Genomic DNA, 18,166 nt, shown 5'->3' with positions numbered 1-18,166 from the left:
AAACTCAAATATTTTCGCAGATCATTTTCAAGAGCAAATATTTGTTCCCAAGCTTAGTACTATGGCTTATGGCCATCTGGGGAGTAAACCAGTGGATGGGAAATCTCTATCTGCAAATCTAGTTGCTAATAAATGAGTAAATATGTGTTTTTTAAAAATTTGTTCTCATGGGCCCGGCACTGTGGCCTAGCGGCTGAAGTCCTCGCTTTGAACACACCAGGATCCCATATGGGCACCGGTTCTAATCCTGGCAGCTCCACTTCCCATCCAGCTCCCTGCTTGTGGCCTGGGAAAGCAGTGGAGGACAGCCCAAAGATTTGGGACCCTGCACCCACGTGGGAGAACAGGAAGAAGTTCCTGGTTCCTGGCTTTGGATCGGCACAGCACCAGCCGTTGCGCTCACTTGGGGAGTGAATCATCGGATGGAAGATCTTCCTCTCTGTCTCTCCTCCTCTCTGTATATCTGACTTTGTAATAAAATGAATAAATCTTAAAAAAAAATTTTTCGTTCTCATGAATAGAATTGAAGTGATGAGATTCCTTCTATTTTGCCTACTCCATGGTCATTGTAATGATTGATACATTAATCCATGACTATTATAATAAAAGCAAAAAGATAAATTCCCATACTTAAATGAGTTGACTTAAAATAGCTACAGGGGGCCTGGCATCGTGGCCTAGTGCCTAAAGTCCTTGCCTTGAATGCCCCGGGATCCCATATGGGTGCCGGTTCTAATTCCGGCGGCTCCACTTCCCATCCAGCTCCCTGATGGCCTGGGAAAGGAGTCGAGGACGGCCCAATGCTTTGGGACCCTGCACCCATGTGGGAGACCCAGAAGAGGTTCCTGTTTCTGGCTTCGGATCGGCACAGCACCGGCCGTTGTGCTCACTTGGGGAGTGAATCATTGGACCGAAGTTCTTCCTCTCTGTGTCTCTCCTCCTCTCTGTATATCTGACTTTGTAACAAAAATAAATAAACCTTAAAAATATATCTACAGAGGAACAATACAACATGGTTAAAACAATCAGTTGGGGCCCAGCACCGTGGCCTAGCGGCTAAAGTCCTCGCCTTGAACACACCGGGATCCCATATGGGCACCGGTTCTAATCCTGGCAGCTCCACTTCCCATCCAGCTCCCTGCTTGTGGCCTGGGAAAGCAGTGAAGGACGGCCCAATGCTTTGGGACACTGCATCCGTATGGGAGACCCAGAAGAGGTTCCTGGTTCCTGGCTTCAGATCGGCGCAGCACCAGCCGTAGCAGCTCACTTGGGGAGTGAATCATTGGACAGAAGATCTCCTCTCTGTCTGTCCTCCTCTCTGTATATCCGGCTTTCCAATAATAGTAAATTAAAAAGAGAAAAAACAATCAGTAGTTGCACAACAGATATCCTACCAAGAAAAAACTAAGGGAGTAAAACAAGACCCGACACTCAGAAATGTCATCAGTCACACACACACACACACACACACACACACACACGCACACACACAGATAATGGTAACCATATACACATATTAAACTTTTAAGAAATACACAAGCGCCTTAGACACACCAGCAGGTAGTTGTGGAAGGATTTTGGCTGTAAGATGGTGTAAAGAAGATTCTAGGCTGGGGGATGCTGTAACTACCTCTGATCGTTGATTTGGACTTGGACACCTTGTGGTGACTGTTGACAGGATGCATTTATGTGTGTGTGGGTGGGGGAGGCTTGTGTGTTCCTGAGGCATTCATCCTACTGGATTCATCAGACAACCCTTGATGATGTGAGGAAACAGCCAAGTGCCAGGGATGCGTTTTTTCTAATTTATATCCTCACTCAGCAGCAGAGAGGCAAACGCGTACCTTCACACAAGAGTGATGCAATGTTGTCTTCCCTCTCATGTGTTCCTGACACCAGAGCCGAAGCACCTAAGTTATGTTTTTCCAAGTGTACCAATCACTGCTGGGATTGCTGTGCCATTCCTTTTTTTAAAAAGATAGTTATTACTATTTTGTTTTTGGAAAGGCATAGAGATAAGTTCACTCCTCAAATGGCCACAGTGGTCTTGGTGTAGCCAATTCATAACCAGCAGCCAGTAGCTTCTTCTGAATCTTCCAGGCAGGGGTGTGATCCCAAGTCTTTAGGTCATCCTAACTTTTCAGGCCACAAGCAGAGTGCTTGAGGGAAAGTGGAACAATTGGGACACGAACCAGTGGCTACATGGGATGCTGACAGTTAAGATTAGAGGATTAATCAGTTGGACCAATGCAGCAGCCCCTTAAAATGCTTTTTTAAAGTTTTAGTCTTTGGGCAAAATGCAAGCTCTAGTTTTCCAATTTATTTTGAAAATACACTAAATCTAATGAATGAAAATTTAATACTTATGTTAAAATGAGTGGCACATTTCAAGTTTATTTTGAATGAAATATGTCTATATAAATGAAGGAAATCATTTGACATTGTCCAGCAGATCAGTTGGGTACAAACTGGAAATTGGGGAAAAAGCATCATTACTTTTACATTGATTGATCAAACCATCCCCCCCCTTTTTTTTTTGTGCTTTCACTCATTTACTCAACACTCCATTCTTTCAACTGTTCTTTTTTTTTAAGATTTATTTATTTTATTACAAAGTCAGATATATAGAGAGGAGACACAGAGAGGAAGATCTTCCATCCCATGACTCACTCCCCAAGTGAGTGCAATGGCCGGTGCTATGCCAATCCGAAGCCGGGAACTAGGAACCTCCTCTGGGTCTCCCACGTGGGTGCAGGGTCCCAAAGCATTGGGCCGTCCTCAACTGCTTTCCCAGGCTACAAGCAGGGAGCTGGATGGGAAGTGGAGCCTCCGGGATTAGAACCGGCACCCATATGGGATCCCAGGGCATTCAAGGCGAGGACTTTAGCCGCTAGGCCACCGTGCTGGGCCCTCAACTGTTTTTTATGGAAGGCCTGTAGTAAGCCGAAGCTTTTCCTATAGTCCCACAAATGGGCCACCACCTAGCGGAAGATACAAAGAAGTGAGTTGTTACACAACTGTTAGGTAACCAATTGTCTTGGATGTTTTATGTGGCTCTGACAGACTTCTTGGAGTCTGGCATTGTGGCACATTGAGCTAAATACCAGTAAAAATGCTGGCATCATATACTGGAGGGCCAGTACAATTGTGCTCCCTCTGCCTCTAATGCAGATCCTGGCTAATGTGCCAAGGAAGGCAATGGACGAAGTCCAAGTTCTTGAGCCCCTGACAATCGCATTAGAGACCTAGGCTCCTGGCTTTGACCTGAGTCAGCCCCATCTGTTGGAGTTATTTGAACAGTGAATGAGTACATGGATAATATCTATCTCCTTCTTTCTCCCTCCCTCTTTTCACTTTTCATTTTTCAAATTAAATTTAAATTTAAATTCTAATATTTTATTATATTTTCCATTATGCTATTGTTTTTTTAAAATAAATATGTTTGTGAGAAAAAATGACAATCTGAAAGCAGGATATTTCCAGTGAATTGAACTTATTGACAGACAGTTCTAGAGTCTGCAAAATCTAGTATCAAATTGTACACCGCTGCTGAAGCTCTTTTCGTTAGTTTATCATTTGTGTAAATGTGAAGAGATGAAGAAAGAGAGGAAGCTCACTAACTAAAATTCTTTCATCAGAGTACAAAAATCACCTGAAAGACTGACCTCTTATGCCCTAATCACCTCTATGTGAGCCTGTCTCTAACACCATCGCCAAATAGATCAAATTTCAATATGCATTTTGAAGGGGAGGAAAAATTTCATTCCCAGCATGACAGTGTAGACGCTTTTAAGCATGCGAAAGTGGATCATCCTGGATTCTATGCTGAGGCTGGTATTTCTGCCCTTGCCCTCGAACTTGCCAAATTTTGATCTCATCACAGAAGTCTAGCAGAATGGGCTGTGTCACATTTAAGGATGTTTAAACAGAGTGTTTTCTCATAGAAATTCTAGATTCAAGACTACACAAACTCTAGGACTATTCTCTATTATTCTGTAGAGCAGAAATTAGCTATTAGAATGAGTATCATTTTCGAATGTATTCACACAAGTAAGAGTACACCATTGTAAACTGTATTATTTTTCTAGATGCAATTACTGCAGGGTCCGTGGCGACTGAAGATGTAGAGTATTTAAACAGTGCGCCTCCGTCATGAGTAGTCTGTCTTCCCATAGAATAAATTCAGTGACAGCATTTACAAGCTTCTGTTGCAGACTTGCAATGCTGAAAGATTGAATGAAAAAATAAATCTAGCTTTTTTAAAAAAAATTAGCAAACCTAGCAAGAATTCTTGATATGCTGGTTTTTTTTTTTTTTTTTTGTGCTATATCCATGGGTGACTTATACGACCTTTTTAGGTTTGTCTTCTCTGTGAGAGGAAGCTTTGCCTGTCCTTCAGTGTCCCATGGGGGAGAAGATGCAATGATACTTGTGTCTCTGTGTTCCTAGCAGTTGGTAATTGAATGAGGGTAGTGTGTGTCATGCCTTCTCTCTTCACAGAATAGGTCCCACTAACAGAATTGGGTCTCTCTCTCTCCCACCATTGTAGACAACTGTGTTGAGCCTTTAGCAGCTGAGCTCTCTCCAATGGCTTTTACCAGCTCCTCCGATCTCACCGGTACTCCCAGCGCAGCACAGCTCAACAGGAGAGTTGGTAAGTAGCGACACTCAAATCCAACACTCAAAGGCTGAGAAGCACATATTTGTATAAGGAAGGAAGAGAAAATTCACTTTTTTCCACTAAACACATAGAATCCCAGTTTAAATGTACCTGCTGATTTATTGTATTTATATGAATGGTAGAAAGAAATGCAAACACATGTGCAGAGAATGAAAATTAATGCTTACTCCTCCAATGCCTGTCGTGCACAGGACTGAGCTGGGTCAAGGCTTACCCTTGGGTGAGAGGAGCACATTGGATTGAGTCATCACTCACTGCCTCGTATCATGTGAAGTTCATGGTGTCTTAGCCACGAAATAAAATTCTCGGCCCCCAACTCTCCATTTCAATTTTTTTTAAATTTTGTGAGTATTAATTCAGTTGTGAGTGTTGCACTTCTGATCCAGCTCCCTGCTAACACACCTGGGAAAGCAGCGGAAAACGGCCTAAGTGCTTGGACTGCTGCATGCACATTGGAGACCTCAATGAAGTTGCTGCCTGCTTGCACTGGTCCCAGCCAACTCTGATCATTGTAACCATTTGGGGAATAAAACAGTGAGTGGAAGATCTCTCTCTGTTTCTGTCTCCTTCTGTGTTACTTTGCCTTTCAAAAAAGTAAATGAATAAATCTTTGAGAAAAGTAAAGTGTTTTATTTTTATATTTTCTGGAAAAACCGCCTACTAAGAAATTATTATGAAGATACTATAATAGAAATGTTTACTAAAATTTTCCACTATAAAATTACATTTTTGATTTGGAAATATACAAAAGGCTTTTACTTACAGATGAGGAAGCCATAGTGTGGTAGCCGATGTGTGCTACCGAACTACGATGAAGCATAGGTAACCATCACTGCTACTCCCTGGTGTCAACTGCCTTGACCATTATGATGTTGGATGTGCACGCAGTTCTCACATAATCAAATCCAGATGTTTATTTGATAAAGAATAGGCAGATACAAAGAAGTTGGGGTTACTTCTATTATTAAAACATTTTCCCCTTATTTGTGTCTTTGAATATCTGATTAATATTATAAACACTTTCAAGGTTAAGGAAAAATGGCATATTATTTCAGACAATCTACTCATTAATTATAATTTCTACTACTTAACTCTATCTCCCATTGGTATACTAAGCCAGACACACTAATAGATCTCTCAAAAGTTCTAATTTCTCGTTATGGTATTGACAATATGTTTTTCCAGTGTTAAATGTTTAATTTGTTAACACTTTCATTCAGAATTTTGAATCTCCCTTAATAGCAAGATTGATTTGTGATTCTTCGTTGCACATTGGTTTTTTGATTTATCCTATGTATCACATGTTTTTCATTGTAAAGGGATCAGCAATTTAAAAGTTCACCAGTGTCAAAGTTTTATTGCATTACCTTGCTTGAGAATGATATTACAGGCAAAGACCCAGAAGGCAATTAATAACAATTTTGTATTTCTCCCACTCTTTGGTAAATTGCCTTTTAAAGAAAAAAAATAGGCATTGATTTGCAAAGAGAGAGTTCTTTCATGTGTTAAACCACTTTCAAAACAACTACAACAGGCAAGGATAAGCTACAGGGAATCTGGGATCTAGGAACTCCAGCAAATCTCACATATGGGGGGAACTGAAGTACGTAAGCCATTACCCACTACTTCCTACAGAGCACCTTAGCATGAAACTGATCAGAAGCAGAGTTCCGGCTCAGTTCTGGAACTCGGATCTGACACGAGTGTGTCCCAAGTAGCAGCTTAACCTACAGAGCCACAGCATCTGTATCCCCATTGCATGTCACCTATAGTGCAGAGTTTAGAACTTACAGAACTGTACTTACATGCCCATTATCACCGTTCACCTTCAGTAGGGTTCCTGAGACTCAGCAAAGTTACAAATTTGCCAAATAACTCAAAAAGGAAAATGCTTGGATTCAAAATTAAGTCAGCTGACTCTAGATGCCATGCTTATTGCTGCATTATATAAGTCTATAAAAAAAAATTGACTCACGTTTACAGGCTGTAGAAGGTTAGAGGAAAAAGAAACACAACTTTGAATTAATCAGCTGGAATTCAAATGCTATCTCTAATATTTAGAGATTTTGATAATGTATTACATGCTTACCTAGTCTCGGCCTTAATTTTTCATGAGTAAGTAGCCCAGTAACACCTGCCTTGCTGAAGCCCTCAGGAGTCTGAGATGAAACGTGCGTATCTGAGAGCTCATTTTCATTGCAGGCTAAAGAACTGAACTGTAACTGGCAGGTTTCCTTTGTAGTTCCAGGAGAAATGCAGGTTGGCAAATTTTAATGTTGCCTTCAACAGTGCTTCTTGCATGCCATTTGTCGTATCTCACCAAACTGTGGCTACAAAAAGCCATGAAAGCCCAGTCACTCATGAACCGTTTCTGGGGAAACCCTGGGCCTGATCTCAGGGTAACTCCTGACTGTGTGTGCATAGCGCAGTGTCTCTGGCCCAATCTGCGATTATGGCTCTGTTCACCTGAATAAACATTCACTCATCTATCTCCTCTATGGGAGGGATCTGGCAAATGGAATTGGTGTTATCTCACTTCCACGTACCCTTAAGTCTCCATCCCCTCCCAAGAAAAAACAAATTCTTTTGAGAAAAAATATAAGAAGATGCATTAAGTTGCCTGTCAGCTCACCATTAAATTAGGCCACTAAATCAATCTCTATAATTTTGGCTTAAGAAGGATCTATCATTGTCAACTTTGACGTGTGTGTGTGTGTGTGTGTGTGTGTGTGTGTGTGTGTGTGTGTAAAGAAATCTTTTGATCTGAGCATTAACTTCTCTGGGGTTCAAAGAAGCACTTACTGTTAGCAGGAAATATAGGAGCTGGTGGCACAGAGAGAGGCCATCAAACTGTGGGTTAGATCTTCTGGAAGATGGAAAGAAGGATTTAACTCGCTTAATATGGTTAAAAGGGAAATAGGAAGAGTCTGTCGACTCCAAGAGAGGAGTGGTTTGTAGGATTTGTTTTCATCTTTTTTTATTCCATATCTGCAGACAGATAGATATCCATTTACTCCTTCAATTTTAATCACTCTCGCTCACTTCATGTTTATTTTTATTTTTGCTTCATTATTATTTCATTTAATGCTTGACTGGAAGTTGAGAGAGTGTGTTGAGAGAGTGTGTTTCTAGAATGACAGTGGTGTTGCCATGGAGTGTTTGGCTTCTTCAATCAAGGCATTTATAGCTTCTCAGTGGGTGAAGAGGTTTGACGATCCTGCCTTCACACTGCACAGAATCTGTACACACTTGCCACATCCGCATATTCTCTGGATGCACTGAAGGCCAAACACTGTCGAGCCATAAGGCTTGGGAAAGTTTCTTTTGCAGTTTTGCGCTATCAGGATATCCTTGAGGAGATGGAAATTGGAAACAGCACAGGAGTCAGGACTTCTTCAAGGAGCATGGCATCAGCTGTCTAGGGATTTGTTCCAGGCAGCAGTTGAGCACTCTGAGGATCCAATTGCACTACCAATGCTACAATATCTCTCGCTAAGGATGGTTCAGTCTCTCAAACCAGAGGTGATAAAGACAGGCATGGAAATAATCTCATTTGCATTCACAGGGAGATATGCAGAAACTCCCTTCAGAATGTCCTCTTCCTTCCTTCCTTTCTTTGTCATGTCCTCACTTTCTCAGGCATGGCTGGCAGCAGGTTGTGCTTATCTTGTTGCTACACACTTGTTTCTCAAGGCTTCAGGCATAAACACAAGGGAGCACTTGGTATCACCTAGGTTCTTGGTTGCTATGCAGAGTCATTGCTTCAGAACCAGTGTTTTAACAACTAAACAGCATTTACACATTTAGGTTGAGATGCGTCATCTTAGAGCCTGGTGTCTCTCTGCTTCTTTTGTTCTTAGCAGTGTGTCTTTTTCGTTCAGCATCTCAAGGTTAGGGTATATGTGGAATGTTACCAACCTAAGCTTATCATAGAAATAAAAAGCCTGGAAACTGTTGGAGACAGAAAAGTTTACTTGTGAAGGGACCAGGTGAACATCGAAGGGGGAGGGAAGGGGAAAGCGCCTCCCAAAAAAAAAGCCAGGAGGTGGAATGCCTCTCAAAAGAGGGAGGGAGAGACAACCAAAGGTTTGAGGAAGGGTCTTGGAATTTTAAGAGTTCCCTGACCCCTCCTTGTTGGGTAGAAATCTACAGGTATGATGTCACCCATTGGTGGTCTCTTAATCGGTTAGGAAATGGGTGGGCGGTGCTTGTGCCATCCACCTGAAGGTGTGGCCAGGACCTCAGCAGGCCTGGATGGTCTCATGGGGGATATTAAAGCAGACGGAATCATTACACATAGGAAATCATGCTGGAAGCATCAGTTGCACGTTTTTTGCGCATATCAGTACTCTAACATACTTGGTATTTTTACTTTCAATAAGGAGGAACCAGGCTGAAAAGAGGGAAGTCACTGACTCAAGGACACAGAGCTAATCTGTGGTAGGGTTGGGTTTGAATCCAATTCTACCCCAGGTTAGCTAATAGCGTTATTCATGCTTATGTGCTCTCTTATTATGCATAAAGATGTATTTGGTATAATAGTTACATTCCCCCAGATAATTTTGGCATTTTGAATGAAGTTGCCTGTATTCTAAGCACAAAGACCAGATTTTCACAGCTTGTGAGAGAGTGATTTGGTGATCTCAATATTTCCCAAATTATAATGTGGCCTAATATGCTTGTGGGGAAGACTCTTCATCTAGATATTGGAATGCTCTGAGCCCCATCTCTTCCTGGGGCAGCTATATATCACAATGAGAGTGATAGCACAGAAACATTCTGCAATTTCGTAGGAGCTTTGTTTCTTCTTTCACATGGAGGCAAAGCCAAATATGTCAGTTCTTTCTTCAGCTAGGCTAAGTGTCAAACTTCTGTGGGGTAGGCAGCTAGTTCAGGGTCATGAACTTGGAAGCCACTCCCCCTACCACCTATGCAGTTCCTTCTGTCCACCTGTGATGTCCACCTATCATTACCTGCAAGCTGAGAGGGGGTGGTATTGTCTTGTTGCATTATGATTCCCCTCACAAGCTTAAAGGTCCATGATAGGGAGGAGCTTGTACTCTTGGTAGTTTGCTTCCATTGCTCTGGCACTCCCATTCTTGGCCTGGTCGTTATTTGAAGCAGAGAAGATGCTGTTTGCTGTAATCAGCAATATCCATCTGTTATCATTATCAAGTATTATACACTGTGCATACATTTACAGGTGATAGCTATAAACCTTTGATAATGCAGTAATTTTGATTAAATCAGCATGCCCACATAAATATGAAAGTGTTGTTCTATCATCTCATTAGTGTTAGGAAATGGGAATTCTTCAATTCTACTGTAACACGATGGGACTGCTGACCTATATGTGGCCTGTGATTAACTGAAATATTTCCTGTCATCTCATGGTAGTGAAACAATATGTGACCTACGTTCCAGTTTTTCTTGAGCTGCGCAACCTGCCCTCTCCCCAATGTTTTGGGGTACACTCATCATCTTCCTGTCAAAAGAGTAACTTTCCATTGCCACGGTATCTCTAGATAAGAATATATCTAAAATGAAGCCTTTGCGATAATAAGAAATTTCATTTATGATCATTTTTTCCATAGGACATATAAGGGAGTCTTGAAGTCATCCTTGAAAAATGCACTTGATGATAAAGTCTGCAAGTATTTCTTCTTGATGCATCAAAATAAATTCATGATAACGGATTCTGGAATTTTTGAACAGTGATTTTTAATTTTTATGAAAGAGAAGGCATGGGATTGCAAAGAATTGCTAAAGCAACATGAATTCCACCAAAATTTGTTAGTGAAAACATCATATTTATGACAAAACTAGAGTAGAAGATGATGAATTCATTAGAGCTTCAAAACAATATCCATGTACACAATACTCCAAAGAAGCCAACAGTTTACAAGTGCGTAACACCTTCTGACAAAGAGTGAGATCATTTTTAAGATGAAGCCCATAGAAATATACCTTACCCATCATTTACGAGGGACATGAAAGTTGTACGGTAGTTGAAAAGAACCAGCAATTATCACAGGCACACAGGATTGAGGAAGACAATGTCCACGTCCTCCGATTCCAGGCCTGGCATTTGAGGAGCTGAGATGAGGGCTCTTTTGTACCTGAACTGATATAGATTCAACTAAGTCTTCTGGTTGAAGTGACCCTTGGGCTGTGCTCTCTGGAGTCAGGAATGGAGGAAACGGTGAAATCCAGGGAAGGAGCCAGAATCCGGATCCTTTGGAGTCAAGAGGAGGTTCCAAGTTGTAGAAAACACCGTGAGATCACCGCTGCCAAGAAACAGTGCAATCTCTTGCAATTTGATTCAGGCAAGCCTTGGGCAATACAGGGAGTTGGTGAGGGAATGGAATAGCTTCCCAGAGAAGGCAGTTTCTTCTTGGTCAGATGTTTCTCTGGTTGAGGGGGGAGCTCTAGTTGGTGTGAGTCACTAGCATATGGGGTGGTAATGCAGTTGCTGCAGGGGAGTCCTGAGACCACCCCCAACAGAATCAGACCCAACCCAATGGCAGGTTTTCCCAATCTCAAAAAGTTTTTGTGATATACAGAACCCTCCCCTACTGAGATTCCTCTTAAATTCATCCTACACTGCTAGAGATGAGCTCAGTCACAGAAGTTAGGGCTGGGTGATGCATCACAGATTGGTATTATCTGTCTATCTATCTATCTATCTATCTATCTATCTATCTATCTATCTATCTATCATCTATCCATCTTTCTATCTATCTTAATGGGAAAGTCATATATACAGATAGAAGCAGATGCAGGCATAAGGATCTTCAGTCCACTGATTCACTCCCAAGTGACCACAATGGCTGGAGCTGAGCCTGTTCAAAACCAGAAACCAGGAGCCCCTTCTCAGTCTCCCTCATGGGTGATGGGTCCTAAGGACTGGGGCCATCCTCTTCTGTTCTTGTAGGCCACAGGCCAGGAGCTAGATGGGACTTGGAGAAACTGGGACATGAATCAGAGCCCCTATGGGATCCTGGCCCATGCAAGCTGAGGACTTTAGCTACTATGCTACTACAGTAGGTCCTGCCCTTCCTCATCACATCCCACAACTCACCTGGACTACTGGGTCACTTTGTCAACAAACCATTGCACTCAAATTTTAGTTTCATAAAGCTCAAACTAAGTCAGACACAGCACATTCTGCTCCAATTACTGGATCTCCCTGTGACGTAAACTCTCCCCTTCCTTACCTGGAACCTGTGGAGGAGCTCTGGACAGTGCCAGAGCGAAGCATCTGGCTCTCCAATACCTGCTCAGGAGCTAAATGAAGGTGCCCAGTTCTTCATTCTGTGACTTCTCTGCTCCAGAGGTCAATGCTCAGACGCAGATCCTGTTACACACGAACGTGGGGGAAATAAGTGGAGAGGCAGAAGTAGAGACCCCACAGTGTTCCAAACATGTTGTAGATGTCATTGCTACCCATCTGTGCACTGTGTCATGTTAAATATTTATATCATTTCCTCTCCTGCTTCATTCATTATAGTTATCAGATGACTTTGTCCAAGAAAAATCTCAAACTTTAGCTTGAAGAGAAACCAACCTGGTTAATGATTAAAGATACAGTGAGGGGCTAGTGAGGTGGCCTAGTGGCTAAGGTCCTCGTCGTGCATATGCTGGGTCCCATATGGGCATCAGTTCATGTCCTGGCAGCCCTGCTTTCTATTCAGCTTCCTGCTTGTGGCCTGGAAAGGCAGTCAAGGATGGCCCAAAGCCTTGTGACCCTGCACCTGTGTGGGAGACCCAGAAGAGGCTTCTGGCTCCTGGCTTTGGATTGGCTCAAATCTGTCTGTTGTGGCCAATTACAAAAGATGTTCCTTTCTGTCTTTCCTCATCTTTGTATATCTGACGTTTGAATAAAATAAATAATATAAGATAGTGTGAGTCATTCCAGGTAGTTTCCTGGTCATTTTCTAAATATGCCTACAGCATTACGAGTCCTTATATAAGATAAATTCTTACCTAAGATGAATGAATCTATGAGACTCACACACTAACTCTTTTGTTTTTAGTTGTTTTCCTGGTCAGACTGTGTTCCAAAACCAGACTAGGTATGGAAATGCCATGGTATGAAATGCCATCTGTTTTATCTCTAATAAGTCTTATTCTAAATGGATAATCTTTCATATATAGGTTCTACATGGATAATTTTTCACTTATTTTACCTCTAATAAGCCTTATTACTTTGTCTTATCACTATATTATTAATATTTTACTATATAATTATATATTATGTAAGTATATAATGACTACTATTATAAATGTATTTTTATTATATTCATGGCATTAAATGCCGTCTATTTTACCTTTAACTAATCTTATTCTAAAAGATAATCTTTCATATATATTCTAAATACATAATCTTTCGTGTGTGTGTGAGAGAGAGAGAGAGAGAGAGAGAGAGAGAGAGAAATGGTCACAGAGAGTGGGGATGTAGAAAATTTTTGTCTGCAGATTCAATGGCAAAGCAGTCACAGTGGTGGGCCCTGGCCAGACCAAAACCAGCAGCCAGCAGCCAGCAGCTTCATCTGAGTCTCCCACCTGGATGGCAGGTGCCTAAGCAGTTGGGTCATCTTCTGCTGCCTTCCAAGGCGTATCTGCAGGGAGTTGCATTGTGAAGCTGGAAGTGGAGCTGGGGAACATCAATTGACATCCATTTGGAATACCAGTATGGGGCAGCGGTCTAACCTATCATACTACCAGCTCTCATGTTTCTGTATGTGTTGATTAGTTAATTAATGAATTGCAACGGAATCATAAAATTTTTAGTTTATGCTAGAATGGTGTGCTCAATACAGAAGATAAAATTACAGAAGGATAACAATATAATTTCACGAAACAGAGGCAGAAACTCAACTTGGATCTCCAATGTGGGTGAAGTAGCCAAAATATTTGGGCCATCTTTCATTGCTTTCCTAGAGTCCTTTGCAGGAGGAGGATGAAAAATGGAACAGCACATGCTAACCTAACAGACAATGAATTAACTCACTTCAGCACAAAGCCAGCTTCACAATTCTGCGTATTTTTCAGCTAAGAAGTTTGATGGGTGTTTGGTTCAGGGTTCAGAGAGTACTTGGGATACCCATATCCAATTCCGGAAGGATCTGGGTTTGAGTCCCTGCCCTATTGCCTTGCTTATGTGCATCTGTGAATCTGCAGATGAGGACTTATGTCTGATTCTCACCATCCATGTGGAATACCATGTGGAGTTCCAGACTGGTGTGGATATTTGGGGAGTGGACAGCAGAGGGGAGATATTTGCCACTCTCTTCCTATTTCTTGTCATGTAAATTTAAAAAAAAAACAATGAATACAAAATAGATCAAAAAGCTTTGTGCAATGGAGAACAGGAGAAATTGAGTGGAAATACAATGAGCAAGCTCAGAATAGCTTTGGGTTTCCCAGAATGCAAATCTTCTTGGTATCATTGAGAAGCTAGATCGGTGAAAGAATGATGCAAAACAGCAAACTTGTTGACGAAAACAATGTTGTTGCATAAAAATGAAATTTTATTCCTGGTACCTCAGGATTGCTCTCCCAGTATCTCCTCTTTACAAATTATCTCACTAATGACTAGCATTTTAGAAGCTTAATGCACAACTATATTAAAAAGAACCGAATTGCCCTTATTATTCTAGGGACCAAGTGTCTAGAAGATGTGCTGATTCTTAATTCCTTCAAGGAAATAGTGGGTATAGTGTTTACTTCTTGAGATACTGTGTATATGTGAAAATAGGCTAAGTTTCAGTAACAAGTAGATTCTTATTTTCAATGATTTAAATAAGATACGTATGTGATTTTTAATTCCTTCTCCACACCCTCACCAAAGACACTGAAGGGATCCAGGGCAATTCCATGCTGAGACCCTGCCATTCTCCATTTTCCATCATCCACATGCCTCACTCTTGGCAAGGGAAACAACGAGGAAAGAGACCACCGGCCTCAACATTCCACGTTTATTCACTCTTCGTTTTGGTGCAAAGTTTGGCCACATAGCCACACAAATGCTTCTGTGGAAAGCTGGAAATTGCCTTTACAATACACACCTGCTGCTCTGCAATCTCCACAGAAGGCAGAGAGAAGGTTCTTAGTGAATTACAGCAGTATCTGTCACCGCATTCCTGTCTCTCCCTCCTTCTCTCTCTCTCTCTCTCTCACACACACACACACACATGCACACACCACTTAATGAAGTGCACTATCCAGTAGATACTTCGTTGTTCCAGCCATTAAAGCATTTCAATCATTTCAGAGGAGGAGTAAAGCCTTTATCAAACAGAAGCTCCCAAGGAGGAGCTGTGTACCGGGGATACATAAACCACATCTTGTGGGGTGTGCTCTATGTCCTTCTCCTCCTGTGTCTACCTGTCATGATTTGTTCAAGGGAGACTGTAGTGGGGGGGGGGGGGGCATAACCTAGAAATGGACTCAGTTTCCAGGAAAGTAGATGGGAATGCCGCTAGCATGATCTGCAGTGGCAGAGTTTGAATGAAATGAAATTTATTGATTTACTTCTCTAAATGAAAAATCCAATTCACTCCCAAACTGAAGTCCCAAACAGGTCATTAGTAAAGCATTTGGTTTCCAGCTGTCTCTCCATGGTGTAGGGCAGTCTACTATAACCCCACTAAGGTTTCAGAAATTCAGTCAACACTGTGTTCAGAAGAAAACAGTGATTTCCTCATTATTCAGTGAAATGTAGAAGGAACAATTGAGCCAGTAGCCTTCCAGTTAACCAAAGATGGTATTAACCTGCAAAGTTCAAGTCTGACAGCATTGAAGTCCAGGGTCAGAGGCCTGTTTAAATGTCAGAAGGCCACTGTGTGTAAAGTATGTTGAACCACATGTGATCCAACACGTCATACTCTTCCGACTTGCTGAGATTTCCAAAATTTGTTTCCCTTCTTCCCTACTTGGTCTCTATGACTATCCCTCTGCACACAACTGCAATTGCTCATGTGGCCACTCTGCTATCCCTGTATTTGTTAGGCTTCTCAAACACCTTCTACAGCGCCATGCACCCTGTGATTCCATTTTTATTGATTGTTTCCTCTTGTAAGGGTCCTTTAAATATCCCAAAACGTATTTGGGGCTGTATCTCTTTCTGAAGTAGGCAGTTTGTTCTGGTGTTCAATGGGCATCTGTTGACTAAGTAATGTATAAACCAATAATGTCCGTTAGTGTTAAAGTCAGTATTCTTCCACCTTTGTGTGTACAATAAAATGCCTGACATCACAGTGCATGCTTGGAAGACAAGGAGAGCAGAGAAAAGAGGAGCGGGATAAAAGAGACCAAAAGAAGAAAGGAAGGAGATAACTGAGAGAAAAGCAAGACTTGCTTTGTGTGTCTATAATCTAGGCTGAAGTTGTAAAGAATAAAGAAAGAGAGAAGATGCAAAGAAGGAAGGAAATAAAGAAGGAGGAAAAAAATACCCCCACTAGGCATAGAAACTGTAATGGCTAAGGGAGAAGTGGCAAGCTATAGGGGGTATGATCTTAGTAATGTGTTTTATGCCATGGCAGGAATTGCCATGAAGATAGAGGAAGGAAAAATTGCAGGGATATACCAAGGGATTAAGGACAAAGTCATTGAAAGGTGGGGCTACTGTTTCTTTGTTGACATTTGAACCTTGTAACAACATAGGGGATTGCTACCATGCTTTCTGTGTGTCTCTGCTTTCACTCAGGAATTGGTGGTTGGTCCCCAGCTGACTCCAGTGCCCAACAGTGGCTCCAGTTAGACTTCGGAAACCGAGTGGAGATTACAGCAGTGGCCACACAGGGAAGATATGGAAGCTCTGACTGGGTGACGAACTACAGCCTGATGTTCAGCGACACAGGGCACAACTGGAAGCAGTACAGGCAAGAAGACAGCATCTGGGTAAGATGTCTTCTCTCTTTCAATGCACAAACTGGAAGTGTTGATGGTAAGCAGTGAATGTTTATGTCATCTGATGATGCACACATTATCATTAACTCAGCAACTCTGATAGGCATCTCCAGAAATAGACACTTGTAAGTACTGTCTCCAGCCCTGTTCATTCACCAGGAAGCTAGGATGTCTCCTGAAAAATATGTGTTTTTTTTTCCCCTGAAAATGGGTAGTTTGTGGAATGAGTCTTAGTTCTCTCATCCACACAATCTGAAAAAATTCAACAAGTTCTTACCATGTTCATTGACAAGTAAGCACTAGGTTTCAAGTTCATGATCTACGAACTCTTTTAAGGATTATTGTACACCACTAAGTCTGTTAAGAAGATTGTTTGTGTTTATTTATTGATTTAGTTGCTTGTTTAATTAAATGTCAAACAGTTTAAATACGTTGCCATAGCCCAACCACTTCGATTATGTCAGTTGACGAGAGTTTCCTAACTTGTGAATCCTGGCCTGGGAAAGAAAACAACCGGAAGGGTTAAAATATTATAACTCTCTGTGATGATTCTTGAAGATTGTTGCTTGATTGCCTAGCCATTTTTTGTTTTGCTACTGCTATTGTTGTTGTTTAAGATTGCTTTATTATTTACAGTCATTTGTATTTCTTATGAATTTTAGCATTTTATTTTCCACTTCTAAAAAGGATATTGTGATACTGATATGGATGTTGATTGCTGTATTTTGATTGGTGTCACATTGATTCTGTAAATTACTTTTGTTAAAATACAGAATCTGATAATATTAATACTTCCGATATATACATTTGGAAGATTTCCCCCCCTATTTTTTGTGTCTTCTTTTACTCCTTTCTTTAGTGTTTCATAATTTTCATTATGCAGCTCCCTCAAATAGTTGGCTAAATTTATTTCAATATATTTTATTTATTTATAGTGTTTGTGAACCGGCCTGATCTTACATGTTCTTTCTAACTCTTTGATTGCTGTTTCATGCTGAATGTCTCTGGCTAAAGCTTTCAGAACTACATTTAATAAGAATGGTGAAAGTGATCGTTTAAAATGTTGAATTACATTATCAGTGTAGAAAATCTTCTGTTTTGGAGTGAAGATTTTTCCAAGTTGTGAACAAATCTTTCCTTCTCTCATTCCTCCCCTGCCCCACACCAAGCTCCCAAGGTTTCCTTTGTATTATCCAATGGGAAACGGGAAGAAGACAGAAAATTCACCTTGCTTCTTTGGGGAAAACTAGTTTAGATCAACTATTATTTTTCTTCTTGAGAGAGAGAAAGAAGAAAGAAAAAAAGAAGGAAGGAAAGAAGAAAGGAAGAAAGAAAGAATGAAAGAAAGAGAAAGAAAGAAATAAAGAAACAAAGAAAGGAATTTATTTTGAGATATAGTTCCACAGTCGCTGAGGTTCCCCCTCTCTGAACCTACCCCCTACTAATTTTCTCCATATCATTACAATAGCACAGTCCTACAAAAACAGTCATAACTCCATCAGTTTGCTATTTAGATGTTTCCTGACTTTGCAGATGTGAACAATGGCACAATCTACCATCCTATTGTCAAGA

The 18,166-nt window shown here is 41.2% G+C and overlaps 1 protein-coding gene across 1 annotated transcript in view; it reads left to right on the top strand.

Moving 5' to 3' along the window:
* LOC131479845 (contactin-associated protein-like 5) overlaps positions 1-18,166 on the top strand; it is a 523,312-nt gene that overhangs the window by 74,031 nt on the left and 431,115 nt on the right. The window contains exons 2-3 of the mRNA XM_058661312.1: positions 4,550-4,654; positions 16,392-16,585. Of these exons, the coding sequence (XP_058517295.1) occupies positions 4,550-4,654; positions 16,392-16,585 (299 nt within the window). The remainder of the gene's footprint in view (positions 1-4,549; positions 4,655-16,391; positions 16,586-18,166) is intronic.

The sequence above is a fragment of the Ochotona princeps genome, chromosome 3 (assembly GCF_030435755.1).
Source record: "Ochotona princeps isolate mOchPri1 chromosome 3, mOchPri1.hap1, whole genome shotgun sequence".
NCBI classification, from domain to species: domain Eukaryota; kingdom Metazoa; phylum Chordata; class Mammalia; order Lagomorpha; family Ochotonidae; genus Ochotona; species Ochotona princeps.
The sequence above is the reverse complement of the archived record's forward strand: the minus strand, read 5'-3'. Positions and strand labels throughout refer to the sequence as shown.